Source organism: Manis javanica, chromosome 17 (genome assembly GCF_040802235.1).
Source record: "Manis javanica isolate MJ-LG chromosome 17, MJ_LKY, whole genome shotgun sequence".
In the NCBI taxonomy this organism is placed as follows: Eukaryota; Metazoa; Chordata; class Mammalia; order Pholidota; family Manidae; genus Manis; species Manis javanica.
In genome coordinates this window covers 13669704-13685616 of record NC_133172.1, presented here as the reverse complement: position 1 = coordinate 13685616, position 15913 = coordinate 13669704, and the positions used below count along the sequence as shown (strand labels likewise).

Below are 15913 nucleotides of genomic sequence, written 5' to 3'. Positions count from 1 at the left end.
TGTTAGGTGTCATGGTACATTACTAGATGTAATGGAATGCATTCACAATAATCTATAGAGATAGATATAAAAATAAATATAAGCAGTTGCTGGGCCACTCCGGTCACAGCCAGCTCACTTCTGAGAGTAGTGTCACCCTGCTGTTCCTTGCAGGGCCCTGGGTTTCAGGTTCTGCTTGGCCTGATGTGTCCCTGCTTCAGCAGGAGTCCGTGCTGAATGTGTCCACTTCTGTCCTGTCACATAAGGTAGTGTCTGCACCTTACGATCCTGAAGACAAGGTGGAACGTCCAAGTAATGTTTAAGGGAAATTTGTGAGGGCAAGTTAAAGGAATGCTGAGTCATTAGGACATTGTGCACCATAGTCTTCTGGCTGAAAGTTACCATGCTTCTTCATCTTCCTTCCTTGGAGGCTGACATGCAAGACAGTGTTTGAATCATCTGGTGAGCATCCTGGAACAGGCTGTGGTGTGATCCATGCCATCAGGACGTCTGGTCTGTGCAGAGTGTGGTGACATTTGCTCTGTGTTCAACAGAGGCTTTTTAAACTGCTTGGCAGTATGTGCACTGTCATCTCATCTGAGATATGCATACAAACTCTGAGTAGTACCCGAAGGAAATGTTACTAGACGTGCAACATCTGTGGAAATGATCAATGATTGACATATGTCCAGAGTGTTGCTCTATCAAGTCAGGGTGCACTCTTGGTGGCAGCAGTCGCAAAAGGTATATCCAGAAGACGGATCATCACTGCCTAAGGGCAAACAATTGTGTAGGGATTTCTTTTTCAGCCAAAACTTACTCCCTGGTCCTTGGATGATGTTTATACAAGTGTTATATTTGTAAGTTGTTACATTATACATTTATATTTTGGGTACCTTTATGTGTATTACCTTTTACAATTAAAAACAAATACAAAGGTTTATGTGTATTTAAATTTTTTCTTCCCCATGTTTTTGCAAAGTGGAACAGAGAAAAGATACATGTTTCCCTTGGCAGGAAAACACTTGCTTTAAGGACTCCAGTTCTAAGATGTAAGAGTTCCCAGGCTGTTTAGCAACTGTTCAGTCTTACTATTTCCTCTTAACAGAGTAAATGTAACTGAGGACCGGAAAAAGCAGTCCCTGACGTTCAGGAACTGGCCTGACACTTAGTAGGCCTCTGGTATTGAAAGCTTGCCTGGTGCTCACAGCTAGGCCATGTTGTTCTCCATGGACATAATCTCATAGAACACCATAATCAAGGTCACTCTGAGACTGTGATGATGGGAGATGAAACAAGGCCACTTCATAATTTTGTCTAAGCACAGACAATTCAAGATCACTGGGGAACCCACACGATACACCACATATCCCCACCTCCAGCTAATGTGCCTGCTACTTCTTACTGATTATGGCTCTAGCCTCACTCTGTGTGCCTTCATATAGGTGCTATTTATTACAGTGTCCAATCATATTAAAATTCCTTTTGCTTCCTGACAGTATCCAATCCGGAGCAAAGTCCTGCTTCCTGAAACCCTCACCCAAATCACCTACCACAAGCTCAAGTCCTTTAATAAGCCTTTTCTAATAACCTCTTCCTGAGATGCTGCACAGTTCCTTGTGGTGTGCATTCTCCTTCATAATGAGAACTAAGCCCAACTGATTGACTACAGGTGTGTTCCTGGGTTCCTGGCTGAAGGGCATTGACACAATAAATGTCTAGTTAATTATAGCATTATTATTGTGGCAGCTTTGCTCTCAGTGGTCTTCACCCGTGCTTACTCTCAAAATGCAGAAAGTAATTTTGAAATACGAAGCACTGCTCTGGAGGCCTTGGACCCCTAGAGGAATTGTCTCAACGTCACTCTTGACTAGTAGTTTGGGGTCACTTGACCTAAATGAAATGGATAAAGGCCCTGTAAAGCATCATGTGGATGGATAGAGAGAAAGCATGGCTGCCTCCTCTGGGATTTCCATGTCTTCTGAAAGATTCTTCAAGAACTTTAAGTTGGGTAAGTGGTTGGGGCAAATGTAAAGATGACTTGAGAACACTAGAGAACATTCTATGCCAATTATCTGTCAGATTCCTTATTATTTTTCAGAGACCAAAATTCAACGCTGAGTCTCTCAAGCAGAAAAAGTAGACCTTATTATTAAAATACAACATTGGGATTTACTTAATGACAACAGGGACCCCAAGTCTGATTCATCTGCCAAACAGCAGTCACTCCCTCCAGAGTGCTAGGGAAAATGGGGTGGTGAGCTAACAATTCTCAGCAGCAGAATAAGCCAAAGCACCAGATTACAGTTCTGCTGAGGGAACAGTCCGTCACACGGACTCAGGGACAGTATCTTGCAAAAGGAGAGCCTACAGTTGTTGGAGAGGACTTGGGTTTTCTCTCTCACCTAACTAGTTATATGCAGTTTATCATGTGTATGCTATTTCACATACACCCTCTTCTCACTGTCTCTGGGACTGATGAGGACTCTTGAGTGACGGAGTTTAAGGCAGATGCTACAAGTTCTCTGCCGTCAGATGGGATGGAAACAACTGCAAATCCTCACTCCACAAGGGATGTTCCATTCGGGTTGTGGCAATATCCTCTCGTTTTCTTTGCTGTCAGTCCTGGGATACATGGCCTTGTTCTGTTTCTAATCTCTTCCTTTATCACTGAGGTTTAGGGTGTCTTGTCACTTCAGCAGTTTTCCTCCTTTATCCCCACACTTGCAAGTATCTACTGGCCTGTAAGATCTTTTTTCTTTTCCCTGTGATTTTGTTACTGTCATTTTTGAAGTACCTAGTCTTAGGGTCAAGTATTATATGAAGTGTATAAAACAAAAAGCATTCCCATAGTCCCCTGCCTCATATTTCCCTACTCCCAAGAGGCTCTACTTTCCATCTTTTGTTTCTTTTGAAATTTACTTCCATGTTTCCAAATTATATAAACTCATCAGTTTAGGGCTTTAGGTAGCTTAACAACCCATTTTCCTCTCACCTCTTATGCTGCCAGTTTCCTCAGAAGGAATTCTTCAGTTGCCTGCCCAGGGTGCTCATTTCATCCCCATCTTCAGCATGGCACCCCTCTTGTCCATGCTCCAGGCCTGCCCACCCAGACAGTTGGCCCAAATTTCAAAAGTAAACCTGTGGTCTGTGCCACGCTGGAGAAGGGTCAGGGGCCTGGAGTTGCAACAGCTTGTTTACTGCTCGCCAGGTTCTAATTTTTATATGGCCTTTCCAGAAGTTTTCTTGTTTCCAGCCCTCACCTTCATTAAGTGACCTGATTTTGTCTCTGGGCCTCCCTTGAGTTCAAATCCATGCTTCCTCAGGTGTGCTCCATCAGTGAACAGGTTATCTGTCTTTCCAAAACTGTGTTGCTGCCATCTCCTCTGTCTTCCTCTATGTCCTTATGAATTTACATTTTACTCTCATTTTGAGGTCCCAGGAGGGAAGAAAAGAACTTCTCTGTTCAACCTGCCATGCTTATCTATGGAGGAATCACCCATCCCTTCAAAAATGTGATTCCCAACTATTTTTCCTTGTACCTCCTTCCCATCCCACTCCCAAATATACAGTGACGTTCATATATTTGTTCAAGAAGTACTGAGTATGTACCATGTGTAGGCACTGGGATTTGAACTGTGGTCAAACTACAATCCCTGACTACAGAGGTTCCGGTCTGGAGGAGGGAACAGACAAGCACATGAGAAAGTCTAAGGGGCTGTAAGAAATGCCAAGCAAATCATGTGCATGTGCCAGGGGAGTACAGGGGAAGGGTTCCTTCCCAACGTGGGGCATCAAGAAAGGCTGCCGAGGAAAGACAAGTGAACAAAGACCTCAAAAGAGGGTGGGAATTAGTCCAGCCAAATGTGTCTGTGGCCCAACGAGACAAAAAGACCCAAAGACATTCCCAGAACCCAGGCATTCAAACCTTCCTCCCAGCCTACTCATCCCTGCTCTGGAGGACTCTGCACGGCCATCTATCCCTGATCCTCTGAGTGTGAGGAACACAGGAATCACCACACTCAATTGGCCTTGTACCGGTAGGAAATGGGGGTGGGGAGAGGAACAGGGGCTTTAATTCGCCATAAAGGGCTGCAGTCTGAGGCTCATTTTCCATCCATTTCCCCAAATTTATGAAGACATTTGGAACAGATTCTTTGCTTCCCTCTCAAGCTGTAACCTGGGCCATATACCTTACCCACTCATCTGTCAGGAAGGCAGGAGGGACACAGGGGATCCTGTTTAAAGCCCAGATACTCCAAAGGAGTTGAACTTCTAAGAATAAATTAAACAGATTCAATCTTGTATATTTATTGAATACACCAATCCTGGATAAAGGTAAGAGAACTAGGTTTTGGGACAGAGGTCAGGGAAGTGAAAGAAGTCCCTGGCCCCTGTGGTGTGGAGAGAGAGGTCACTTGTAAAATTCATGCTCCTGCTCATCCTTCTTGATGACCGTCTTGTATGCTTTCTCGAAGTCCTTGGCCAGAACAATATAGCGGTTCTCACGGACAGCCAACATTCCACTCTGAAGGAAGGACAAGAGTTAAAATCTATTCCTGTGCTCCCCACTGATGGCAAAGGAACAGAGAGCTGGGCCCACACCCCAGGCAGGCAAAGAAGGATCGGAGCTGTAGTCTCAGAGAGGAGGAGTCTTTATATATACACCCCATGCCAGATGCAGAGAGACCGGCACCTACCTCCTGACAGATGGAGTTGATATCAGCTCCTGAAATCTTGTCTGGTCTGGCGACATCTGCAGTGGGTGAGTTAAGGAAACCACTCCCTGCATGATGGGGTGAGTGCCTGGAGCTGGAAGTCAGCCTGGGGCTGTCTTTTTCACCACCCTCTCATCTGGGGCCTTGGTCTCCTACCTGCATAGTGGAGGTTGTGGTCACAGAAGAGGTGGAGATGAAGATCCAATCCTCATTCCCAACCAAGAACCTTCCCTTGCTTCTAAAGCAGGATACAATCTTCCAAGTCAACCTCCTCTGAGAGATTCATTTTGCTGGTAATAGTGGAGAAAATCAATCTCTTCTGGCGGCGGTCAGGAAGTGGAAATTCAATTTTACGGTCAAGACGTCCTGGCCGCAGCAGGGCAGGATCCAGGGTGTCTGCTCGGTTCGTGGCCATAATCACCTGGCATTCGGAAGGCTAGCTCAGACCCCTATCCCCACTATACCCTCCTTCCCATCATACCTGCCTCCCTCACATGCCAGCCTCCTTTCCCTGATTCCCACAGTACACCTCCCCATCACAAACCCCAAACCTTGACATTGACATTCTGGTCAAATCCATCCATTTGATTGAGCAGCTCTAGCAGGATTCTTTGAACTTCTCTGTCAGCTGGCATGTGTACAACACGGTCAGTACAAGACATCCAGTATGGCAAGCCTGCCCAAGGCCCCAGGCCCTGTTTGGGCATCACTCACCCCCTGTCTGGGCATCAAATCTCTTGGTGGCAATGGCATCGATTTCATCTATGAAGATGATGGCAGGTGCGTTCTCCTTGGCCAGGCGGAACACATCTCGGACCATTCGAGGGCCCTCACCCAGGTACTTCTGTACAAACTCCGACCCCACGACCCGGATAAATGCAGCTGATGGCAGGACGACAAGGGTTAGATAAGGATGGGCCTTCCACAGGGTTACGGTTCAGCCTGCTTCAACTGAAACTGAATTCCCTGAGGACATGCCTTTCTTGGACGCCCACTCCAAGTAGCCAGGTCATTCTCTCATGTCCAGGCTGGACCCAATCCAGCTGGGACAGTCAACCATCTGTTTGCACCCCACAGCTAACTAGCATCCCAAATCATGAATCCTGCCTGCACACTATGTTTGCCCCAACATTTAAAAATCAGGATATTAAAAAAACCAAAGGTGTCTGTGCTCCAACATGCCTTTTTGGAGAGCTAGAGATGGTCATGGAATTCAAGATTCAAAAAAAAAAATCTGGATTTCTTGAGTGCTGGAAAAAAATCAGTAACAAGTCATGCATTAAGGCACTGTATTGCTTCACCAAGAGCTCCAAGTTCCATCTGCTGTAAGGACCCACTTTTGAATATTATGCAAGAGTCAGGGACCATAGGCACAAATTCTGACATAATCGACAAGTGGTAATGGTATTGAAGACAGTTTGTTCTGGCCCTCTCCTTTTAAACTTGTTTTATAATTTAACTTGATTGTTAATAGCTGGATGGGGCTTGTGTTACACAGTGACCTCCAGGGCCCTCCTTCCAGCCACCTCCGATAGCAGAGACTCACTTCACCATGCAGACCCTGTGGTTTATCATAAGCTAGCAGTTGTGCAAGGTGCAGTCCTGCCTCAAAGTGTCCCTCCTCCCCAGTACCGGCATCACCTAGGGCTCGCTCAACATCCACACCTCAGGGTTTCTGACTTGCCCTGCTCTAACCACATCCTGACTATCTTGCTTTGGCCACACCTTTCCTTGTCTGCTCTGCATGTGCCAACTGTTACATGTGAAACCCCAATCTCTGAAATTCCCTTATCTGACCCTGGCCTCTCTCTGCCTCTCTCACTCAGTCACTGCAGTCCCCTGTCCCACCTTGCCTTCCCTGTCCTCCCAATCTCTCATACTACGTTCCAGTAAAGGTTCCCTGGTCACTGAGACACAGCATGTCCCACACTGAATCCACCTTCCCCTTACACCAATCCATTGTTCCCCAATCCTATGAAGGTCCAATAACCTGGTTCCAAGTCAGAAACTGGGAGTTGCTCCTGACTCCTCCCTCTTGTCAACCACATCTAGTCTGTAAGTAAATCCTGTCACTTCTACCCCTTGATTCTACCTTCTCTCTCCAATCCATTCCCAAGGCCTCCACCCAAGGCTACCATTATCTGTCTCTGTAGGATCACTACAAAGATCTTTAATTGGCTTTCAGGTTTGTCCTCCAGGCTATTCACCTCCAGCTGCAAGAAGAATCTTTCAAAAAGCCAAACTGCTCAGAACACTTCTCTGATCCGCTGGCCACTGGCTCTGATTTGGAGCAACTGAAATGTGGCTGGCCCAAAATGAGATGTGCTATCAATGTGAAATACACACCAGCTACCAAAGGACTTAGTTCAAGACAGTATAAAATATCTCAGTCAAGTGTTCATCAGCAAATAAACAGGCAAATAAAATGTAGTATTTACATACAATGGAACCATAGAAAGGAACTAAATCCTGACACCTGCTACAACATGGATGTGCCCTGAAGATTTTATCCTCAGTGAAATAAGCCAGACACAAAAAGACAAACATTGTATTACTCATCTGCTTATATGAGGTGCTGAGAATAGGCAAATTCATCGAAATTAAAAGTAGAACAGAGGTTACCAGGACTGGTGGAGGGAGGGGGAACAGGGTACAGAGTTTCAGTTCAGGATAATGAACAAGTTCTGGAGGTGGACAGTGGTGGTGGCTGCACAACATTGTGAATGTACTTACTGCCACTGAATTATACCCTTAAAAATTGGTGTGGGTAAAATTGTATTATTTCCAGAATATCTCGCCTGGCTTTAGTATATCTGCATATCAGTAGGCATTCAGAGCTGTAAAGAAGTATGGCTTTAGTTAATTTGCATCACTCCTCAGGGGCGGAGAGAAGTTCATCTCCATATCAATGGGTAATTACCTGGGCAACGGAGGGCTTATCTGTACCTGAGAGGTGACGGGAGGGCCGGTTTGCTTCTGCTGCAGCAGGAAAGAGAGATGGGCCGGGACTGCAGTTTGTGAGCAATGAACGGATTTTAAACTTTATTTCTCCCTTTGACTGATTTCGGTTTTTAGAGGTATTTTGCTCTGGGATTTCCTTTCCCCAGACTTACAATTGGTTAGTAATGGTAAATTTTATGTTACACATATTTTACTAAAACAAAAAAATAATAGGAAAAAAATCTCCCAATTTTGTATCTGCTACATGATAAAATCAGTGTTTTGAGTATATTGGTTAAATAAAATATATTAAATTCACTATTTGTTTTAACGTATTTTTAAAAATATGGGTACTTAAAAATGTTTAACTATATATGTGGCTTGCATTATATCTCTGTTGAACCCTGTCTAAAATTACCCTGTTTTTAGACAACATGCAAAATCTCTGAGATTAGCACTTAAACTATTTATATCTGTGCCCTTTCTGATCTCTTCAGCTTCACATCTTGGACCAGCCAAGCACAGCCTCTCCTTTAACCAGCCATTCAACAAACATTTTCTGGGCACCTACCACAGTCTAGTTACTGGGTAGATGCTGGAAACATAAAAGAATACATGCATGAGGCCTCTGCCTTCATGGAGTTGAATCATGAACTACCCATAACTCACTAAAAGAGGGCCTTCCCACCCCAGGCCTTCCTCTGGGAACCCCCACCTGAGAGGCGCTGACAGAATGGACTGATATGCCCTCCCTTTAGAGCAATCCCACTACCCTCCTCGCTTCCCTGGAGCATTTGCTACTCGGCAGACTGTCCCCACCTTCACTCCAACCATGAGCCCTCTTGCTCACTTGGCGTCAGCTGCAGGGGTCTTCCTCCCATTCCTGGAGCACTCAGGACACCCCTGCCTCACGGCCTCTGCACAAAATAATCCCTCAGCCTGATAAACTGTAAGAATATAATAATTTATCTTCTATTTACTCTATGGTCTTAAACACATAAGCTGGTGAATTATGTTGGGGCTTGCTTGGGGCTTGCTTGGGCTTACTCTATCTCTGAACATCTGGACTCTCTCCCAAGGCAACAGGATGAGCGGATCTGCTACAATAAAAGGCACAATGCTCGCACTACACAACTGCTTTCTCTCTGTCTCTTTATCTCTGTTTCTCTGTCTTCTTGCTCTTTCTGCTCTCTCTCTCTCTCTCTCTCTCTCTCTCCCCCCCTCCTCCCTCTGGGGCAGCCACTCTTTCAGATAATAAAATCTCTTGCGTGGGCCCTGAGTCGTTCTGAGTAAGGAGGGTTGCGGCGAGATACCCTTTCAAACTCCCTACCCTAGACATTCATGTGACTTACTCCCTCAAGTCTTTTAGGTCTTCATGTAAATATCACTTCAGAAAAATCTTCCCTGACCATCCCCCAGTCCTAGCATATAAACTGCAGCTCTTATTATTCTTTATCCCTTTGCCCTGCTTAGTTCTCTGTCATGCACTTAGCACCACGTGACACATAATCTATTCACTCGTGTTCAAGTGCTCCTCCAACTGACATCACCTCCATGAGGAATGGAGATGTTGTTCTGTTCACTACCTTATCTGCCACACCTAGAACACAGCTTGGCACATATTATTAGGTGCTCAATAAATATTAACTGATTGAGTTCTAAGTGTTTATTTTTCTTTTTCCCCAGGCACACTGGGAGATTCTCCAAAGCAGGGGACATATCTGATTCATCACTGTATCCCAGCAGAGGGACTTGGAGAAAAGTCCAATGAACTGTTAAACAAATGAATGATCATGACAATGGCTAACATTTATTGTCTACTTATTACATGCCAGGTATGGTTCTAGAAGCTTTTATCAATTTAATCCTCTGAATAACCCAGAAAAATAGGAAACAGACTCACAGAGAGGATAACTTGCTGAGTAGTTACATGAACTAACTTACTTATGTAGTACTAACTTAAGTAAGTATAGTTGACCCTTGAACAATGCAGGGGCTGGGGGCACCAACACCCATGAGCAGTCAAAAATCCACATAAAACTTTTTATTTCCCCAAAACTACTAAGAGCCTATTATTGACTTTATGATAGTGAATGATAAACGAGTATCTATTTTATGCATTCATGACATACCCTTATCCCCCCAATATTTCTAGGTTGAGTTTTCTCAAATTGTTACAAATCTCCAACAATTTTTCCAATATATTTATTGAAAAAAATCTGCACATTAGGGAACCCACACTGTTAAAACCCATGTTGCTCAAGGGTCAGCTGTAGTTGTAGGGGAGCCAAGCAACAAACCCAGGCAGTCTAGCCCAGAAAACACACCACTAAACCAGTATCTTTTACTGTTCCCTGGCCTACATGTATTAAGATTTTAAGATGTGCCAAGCCCTGTCCTTGGGCTTTACAAACAGTAAAACAGTGACTTTCAGACATTTTTGTCTGAAACCTACAATAAGAAATACATTTATAAACAACCACAAGCATTCATGTGTATGCAGCAAGTTTCACAAAACCATATGAGCTCTTACTAAGTGGGACTCTGACATTTGCTGTTCCGTTTCATTGTTTGAAAGCTGGTTGCAACTCATGAATTTACAATTACTAATGGGTCATAACCCACCATAGGAAAAATGCTACATTATTTCATTCATCTCTCACAATCACACTGTGAAGTAAGCCTTCTATGAGATCAGGAAATTGAGGCAGGAGGAGGTGAAGTTGCCTCCCCAGGACTGTATAGCCAGTAAGAGGCACACAGGGGCTCTGCAATCAGAGCCCATGTTCTTAACCACTAAGCAGGGTCACTTCCTAGGAAGGATAAGAGAGCAGGGAACAAGGTTAGAAGAGCCCAGAGGGTCAGAGCTGGAGGGAGGGGCCAAGTGGCTTACCTGTCGTGTGATGAGCCACAGCTTTTGCCAACATGGTCTTCCCACAGCCAGGTGGGCCATACATGAGGACCCCTCGGGGAGGGTCGATGCCGATCTGAAACAAAGGGGTGGATAAAGAAGAATAAGGCAGAGGTACCTGTCACCAACTCGAGACCCATTGGGGCTTCTCCGTTCCCTGCTGCCTCCAGCTTCTCACCTGCTTGTAGAGCTCAAAATGTGTAAGTGGGAGCTCCACAGCTTCCCGCACCTCCTGCTTCTGGATGTCCATGCCCCCAATGTCTGCGTACATCACGTCTGGCTTCTGGTCTGGTGAGAGAGCAGAGCTGGGACTCCCAGCCTGGCCCACAGGGTCCAATCAGGTTTCCCCAGCTCTGGGCACCACCCCCTCACCTGAGGTGAGCATCATGATGCTGCTGTCGGCCTCAGGAGGCAGCACATCCACCAGGGCATTGCTGTGCTTGTGCAGAGCCACCGAGGCGTTGGGCTTGAGCAGCTCCCGATCAATGGTGCTCAGGATGCGCACATAGTAGTTGGAGCCTTTGGGAAGGGGATGAAAGAGAGGCAGAGAAAATGAGAAGTGCCAGAACTTCCAAACTGTACCCCCTCCCTCTTACCTCACAGTTGCACCCTCCAGGTCACCAGTATCCCTCACTCACACCCTGATTGGCTCTCTCAGCCTCTAGTCTTGCCTCCTCCAGTCCATGCCCCAGATATACACAAAATAACAACTTGTCTACCTATAGCCCTGACTCTCCTGAGCTCCAGGCCTAGGTGACCAGCAGCCTCCTAGAATGCCTTCCCCTGGGTGTTCCCAGGGCACCTCTCACTCACTGTGACCCAAAGTGTTCTCATATCTTCCCCCAAATTGTGATGCTGCTCCTGGGTCTCTGTCTCAGGGAGGCCCATGGTCCCTCGTCACCAGCCAGAGCCCCAAGCCTCATCCTGGACCTTTCTCCCCTTCTCTCCATAGCCCTCTGTCACTGTGACCTTCTTTCCATCCAGCCTCCTGAATGTCTCTCTAGCCAATCTCTCTTCTCCTCCCCATGGACCCTGCCCAGATTCAGCCCAGTCCTCTTCCACTAGGTCTCCTACCAGACTCTTCCCTGTTCATCCAGTCTCCAGTCTCACCTCTCCGGTCCACCTCCACCTCTAGTGGTGATGCACATCTCTTTCCAGTCTCAGCCTTTCTTCTGACCTTCAGACCTGGCAGTCTAGCAGCTTCCTAGACCCCTTCCTGTGATGTCCTCAAATTATCCTCACTGTTCCCCTCTAAACCTACTCTTCTGTCCATGTTGCCATCTCAGGGATAGCCTCAATGTCCCACTAAGTTCTACAGGTCAAAGATACAGGCTTCATTCTGGGTATCTCCCTCCCTTCTCTACTTCACTACCAGCCCATCAGTCCAATTCCAGGCCCAGTTATGCATTTTCTCCACCTTTATAAGAACATGGCTTGGTCTAAAGGAGTAGAGACCAGAAGAAGGAAAAGACAGATAAATGCAGAGACAATAACCATCATGAGGGCAGGGCCTGGGCCCATGTTAATAACAGCAGCTACCATAACTAAGTGCTACTGGAGCCCCATCTCTTAACACTTCACTGATGGTTTCAAATTGCAGATCCCCACTCAGGAGTAGTGATGAAATCAATTTAGAGGCTCAGAGCCTAAATAAACATTGGTCAAAACAAAATAGACTATAACAGAATGGAAAACATCAGAGTATGTCACACACAGTAAGGCTAAATATCATTTGGTGAGACTTTTAGTATGTATTTACTACGTGTGTCTACATGTACATATATACATATATATATATGTATATATATACATCAAGGGAAGAGAAAAAATATATGTGTCTGTATAGAGAAAATGTAAAATATATGTCTACTTTTGCATCAGAGTCAAACTACTTTGAAAAACAACATATTGTCTTGTCTTGTTTGCAGTTATGAGACCCTAACACAACTCCTGACACATGGCAAGAATAGTTAACAGCTGTTGAACAAACAGATGAGGTGCCTGCTACCCAACCACCTACCACACACCTGTGGTGGAGCCCACGATGGCTGTATTCTGATCCACAGCCTCCAGAAACTGCCCAATGACTAGTGGGATGCTCTGGATTCGCTTCACCTCCTCCTGGGCATGGAGGAATTCCTTCTTCAGGTTCTTTTGCTCATCCTTGATGTACTCCTCCTGTACCTCCAGGAACTCTAGCTCTTGCTGTAACTTCTGTGACCAGAAAGATGACAGGTAGGGGATCAGGCCTTGCTGAGCCAGGGAGTGGTGGAAGGTAGGGGGAGTATGGGATGCTGGGCCAGTGCAGGATACAAACTGGGATTTAATGTACCTTGTAGCGGCTGTACAGGTCCTCCAGGTCCTCAGGTTCAGGTCCCAGGAAGGACAGGCCAGTCTGGGGCCGTGACACAGACAATGCTGGGATCTCATCCTACACCAAGGGAAGAAACTCAAGTTAGAAGAAAAGGGCCCCTTCATGAAAGACTCTAGAGCCCCTTCTACACTTTACCATGAATCACTCAGCCAAGAGATTTCTGACATCATTCAGTCCCTCTAAACAGACCCCAGAAACCACTCAGCCCTCTTAAGAGGCTCATGATGTCACCCAGCCCCTAACAGGCCCCTTATATCAACTAGCCCCCTAAAAGATCTTTTGTTATCATATGCCACTTGTAACATGTTCCCAATGTCGCCCAACTCCCAACTAAGGCCTAAAAGTCACATCATCTTACCAGACCCCAACGCCCTTCAAACGTCCTCAACAGGTTCCTGACGTCACAGGGCTCTCTCATACCAGCTGTTAAGGTCACCATGCCTTCAATCAGTCCTAACATTACCTAACTTTCCCCCAATATCCCTCATGTCACAGAACCCCAACTCACATTAGGCCCTAATGTCATCCAGCTACCCAGTAGGCCCCAAACATACTTGGCCAGAGCACACACATCACTTAGCCCCCACAACACCAAGCAAGCCCCGAACATAAGTAAGCTCCCCAGCCCAGCCTCAGACATTAGGCCCCACAGCCAAGTCCCATACGTCGCTCACAACCCGACTCATCCCCAGCCCCTCCAGGCCACCAATGTCACTGAGCACTTCCAGCTAGACCTCGAAATCATTCAGTGCCAAAGAACCTCTAACGTCACCCACTCCCGCAGCCTCGCTTTCCCAGGTTTACTGCCGTCTTAACATCACAGCCACACAGCCAGGCCTCGGGACGGCACAAAGCTCCACACCGAGGCCTCTCAAATCACCCAGACCCAGGGAGAGACCCCCGCTGTCACTAAGCTCCCCAAGCAGGTCGCCGCCCACCCCCAACCCTCCCCGCGAGCCCGGCCCCACCAGACCTGAGCTTTCTCCACCAGGATGCCTATCTCCTCCATAGTGACCAACACAGCCTGTGCGTGGCTCAGCCAAATGCGGTCACCGCTTCCGCTAACGCTACCGGAAGGCCAGGGCCTGAGTGGTTTCTGGGAAATGTAGTTGAAGACATTGCCGAGAGCGGCCTGAATGGGCCCAGCAGGACTAAGAGGAAGGAGGCCCTCGTCCTGGGCTCCGCCCCCAAGATTTTGCGCATGCGCTCTCGGTAACGCGCGGGCGCGCCGGCTGACCCGGGAAGGAGCGCTTGCGCAGTAGCGCGGGGTGGCAGGATTTTGTGCGGTATTTCGAGCGCGGAGTTTCTCGTCTGTAGGCGTCGCTGCCCACTTCGTTTTCATTTGAGCAATGTGTCGCAAATCTGTCAGGGAGAGTGGTGGCCAAGTGCTCTTCGCTCTCGTTTAGTGGCTGGGCTGGAGATGCCTTGGGCTGGGTTTCGCAGAAGGGGTTTTTTAGGAGGTCTCCACGTGGCCTGCGACCGAGGATTGTCACCGCACGGAGGCAGGAAGGCCCAGGCTGCCCCTAAGAGTGACACGCGTACCGGGCTGCACCCCGGGGTAAGGAGTACCAATCCCACATTATGGTTAAAGCTAATCAAGTAGAACTCAACCATCAGGGCTGGAGAAAACGAGGCAGCAGTGCCAGGAGTTGGGTCATGCAGGGCCCCCTGCAGACCTATGCCAGGCCCTGTGCTTAAGTCGTACGTGTATTGACTCATTGAATCAACAGACATTATGTTCCCCCTTTTACAGAGAAAGAAACAGGCTAAGAACCATGAAACCACTTGCCAGTCAGAGGGGCCAGGGCATGGGGCCTCAGATCTGTCTGCCGCCAAAGCCTGTACTTCTGGTCCCAGGGAAACACTGCTAGTTCTTGAAACTTTTTAATGAAGTATAAATAACAGAGAAGAGTACGGATCATTACCATACAGTTAAATGAATTTGCACAAAGGGAACACGCCCATATAACCAGTACTTAGATCAAGAAACTAAACATTAGCAGTCACCAGAAGCCCTGAACATGCTCTCTGCCACCCCCATCCCCTGAAAGTTGTCAACTACCTGCTTTCTAACAGCTTGGATTATTTTTGTCCGTTTTGAACTCTATGGACTCATAGTGTGTGCTGTATATTTGGCTTGTTTTACTTAACATTTATGTTTGTGAGATGCATATTGCACGTAGGAATAGTTCTTTAATTGTTATTTCTGTATGGTTTCTATTGTGTGAATATGCCTAGAACTGGATATTTTCCAATTTGGGACTATACTGGTGCTATAAATATTCTGGTACATTTCTTTGATAAACACAGGAATAGTCTCAAGAATGGAATTGCTGATCAAGGGCAGGTAGGTGTTTAGCTTTAATAGACACTGTCACTACCTTACAGACTGTACTAACTGACAGTCCCCCAAGTTGTACCTACACTTGACATTGCCTGTCTGAAAAAATTTTTTTTCTGTTCTAGTGGGTGTGTTGTGGGTTGTCACACCAGACACCATTTGTGCGTTTACTTTTAACCAGGCCATTTCCAAACCATGATCACTGAATCCTTACAACACCATTAGAGATAGATTTACTGTTCCTCATTTTACAGATGAGGAAACTGAGGCTCAGACAAGGGAAAGTCGCTTCTACTAAGTCACAAAGAGCATTAGTGGCTCCTGCTCAGTGCCAGCCCTAAGCTAGGGGAACCCAAAGATTAATCAGATCTGGTTAACCTGCCTTCCTTGTTGAAGGTCCCAGTTTTATTTCCACACACAAAAAAGGAAAACAATAACAACAAATCCTTCCTTTTTTCTCTGCATTGATAACTCTTGGTTCTTCTTCCAAATCTTGCCCTAACACCCAAAAGGTATCCCATATTTCTACTTGGGTCTTAGAATATCTCACTTAAAATTGAATCCATCTTCTACTTTCTTGCCTCTTGTGCTTATCCTCCCAGTTTCCAGACTTAAGACTCAAGCCTATGTGAGAATTTTGCCTTTGTTCC

General features: G+C 46.3%; 1 protein-coding gene and 1 long non-coding RNA gene across 3 annotated transcripts in view; one reads left to right on the top strand and one right to left on the bottom strand.

Moving 5' to 3' along the window:
- The window catches only part of LOC118971626 (uncharacterized), a 55613-nt gene extending 43004 nt beyond the window's left edge, over positions 1 to 12609 (top strand). The window contains exons 3-6 of the long non-coding RNA XR_005060140.2: positions 410 to 1651; positions 1774 to 1990; positions 9324 to 9472; positions 12477 to 12609. This is a non-coding gene — a long non-coding RNA (uncharacterized lncRNA). The remainder of the gene's footprint in view (positions 1 to 409; positions 1652 to 1773; positions 1991 to 9323; positions 9473 to 12476) is intronic.
- Positions 4275 to 14044, bottom strand: PSMC4 (proteasome 26S subunit, ATPase 4). Of its 2 annotated transcripts, none has more exons than XM_017669313.3 (11): positions 13896 to 14044; positions 12881 to 12979; positions 12576 to 12762; positions 10921 to 11067; positions 10727 to 10836; positions 10531 to 10624; positions 5412 to 5579; positions 5249 to 5325; positions 4950 to 5118; positions 4680 to 4735; positions 4275 to 4507 (listed from the first exon to the last, which is right to left on the bottom strand). In XM_017669313.3, the coding sequence occupies exons 1-11, from the start codon at positions 13929 to 13931 to the stop codon at positions 4394 to 4396; spliced, it is 1257 nt and encodes a 418-aa protein (XP_017524802.1). In that variant the 5' UTR covers positions 13932 to 14044; the 3' UTR covers positions 4275 to 4393. The 2 variants fall into 2 exon arrangements, with proteins under 2 accessions (XP_017524802.1, XP_073082182.1); XM_073226081.1 differs by lacking the exon at positions 13896 to 14044 and adding an exon at positions 13281 to 13376.
- Positions 14045 to 15913: the final 1869 nt, after the last annotated feature.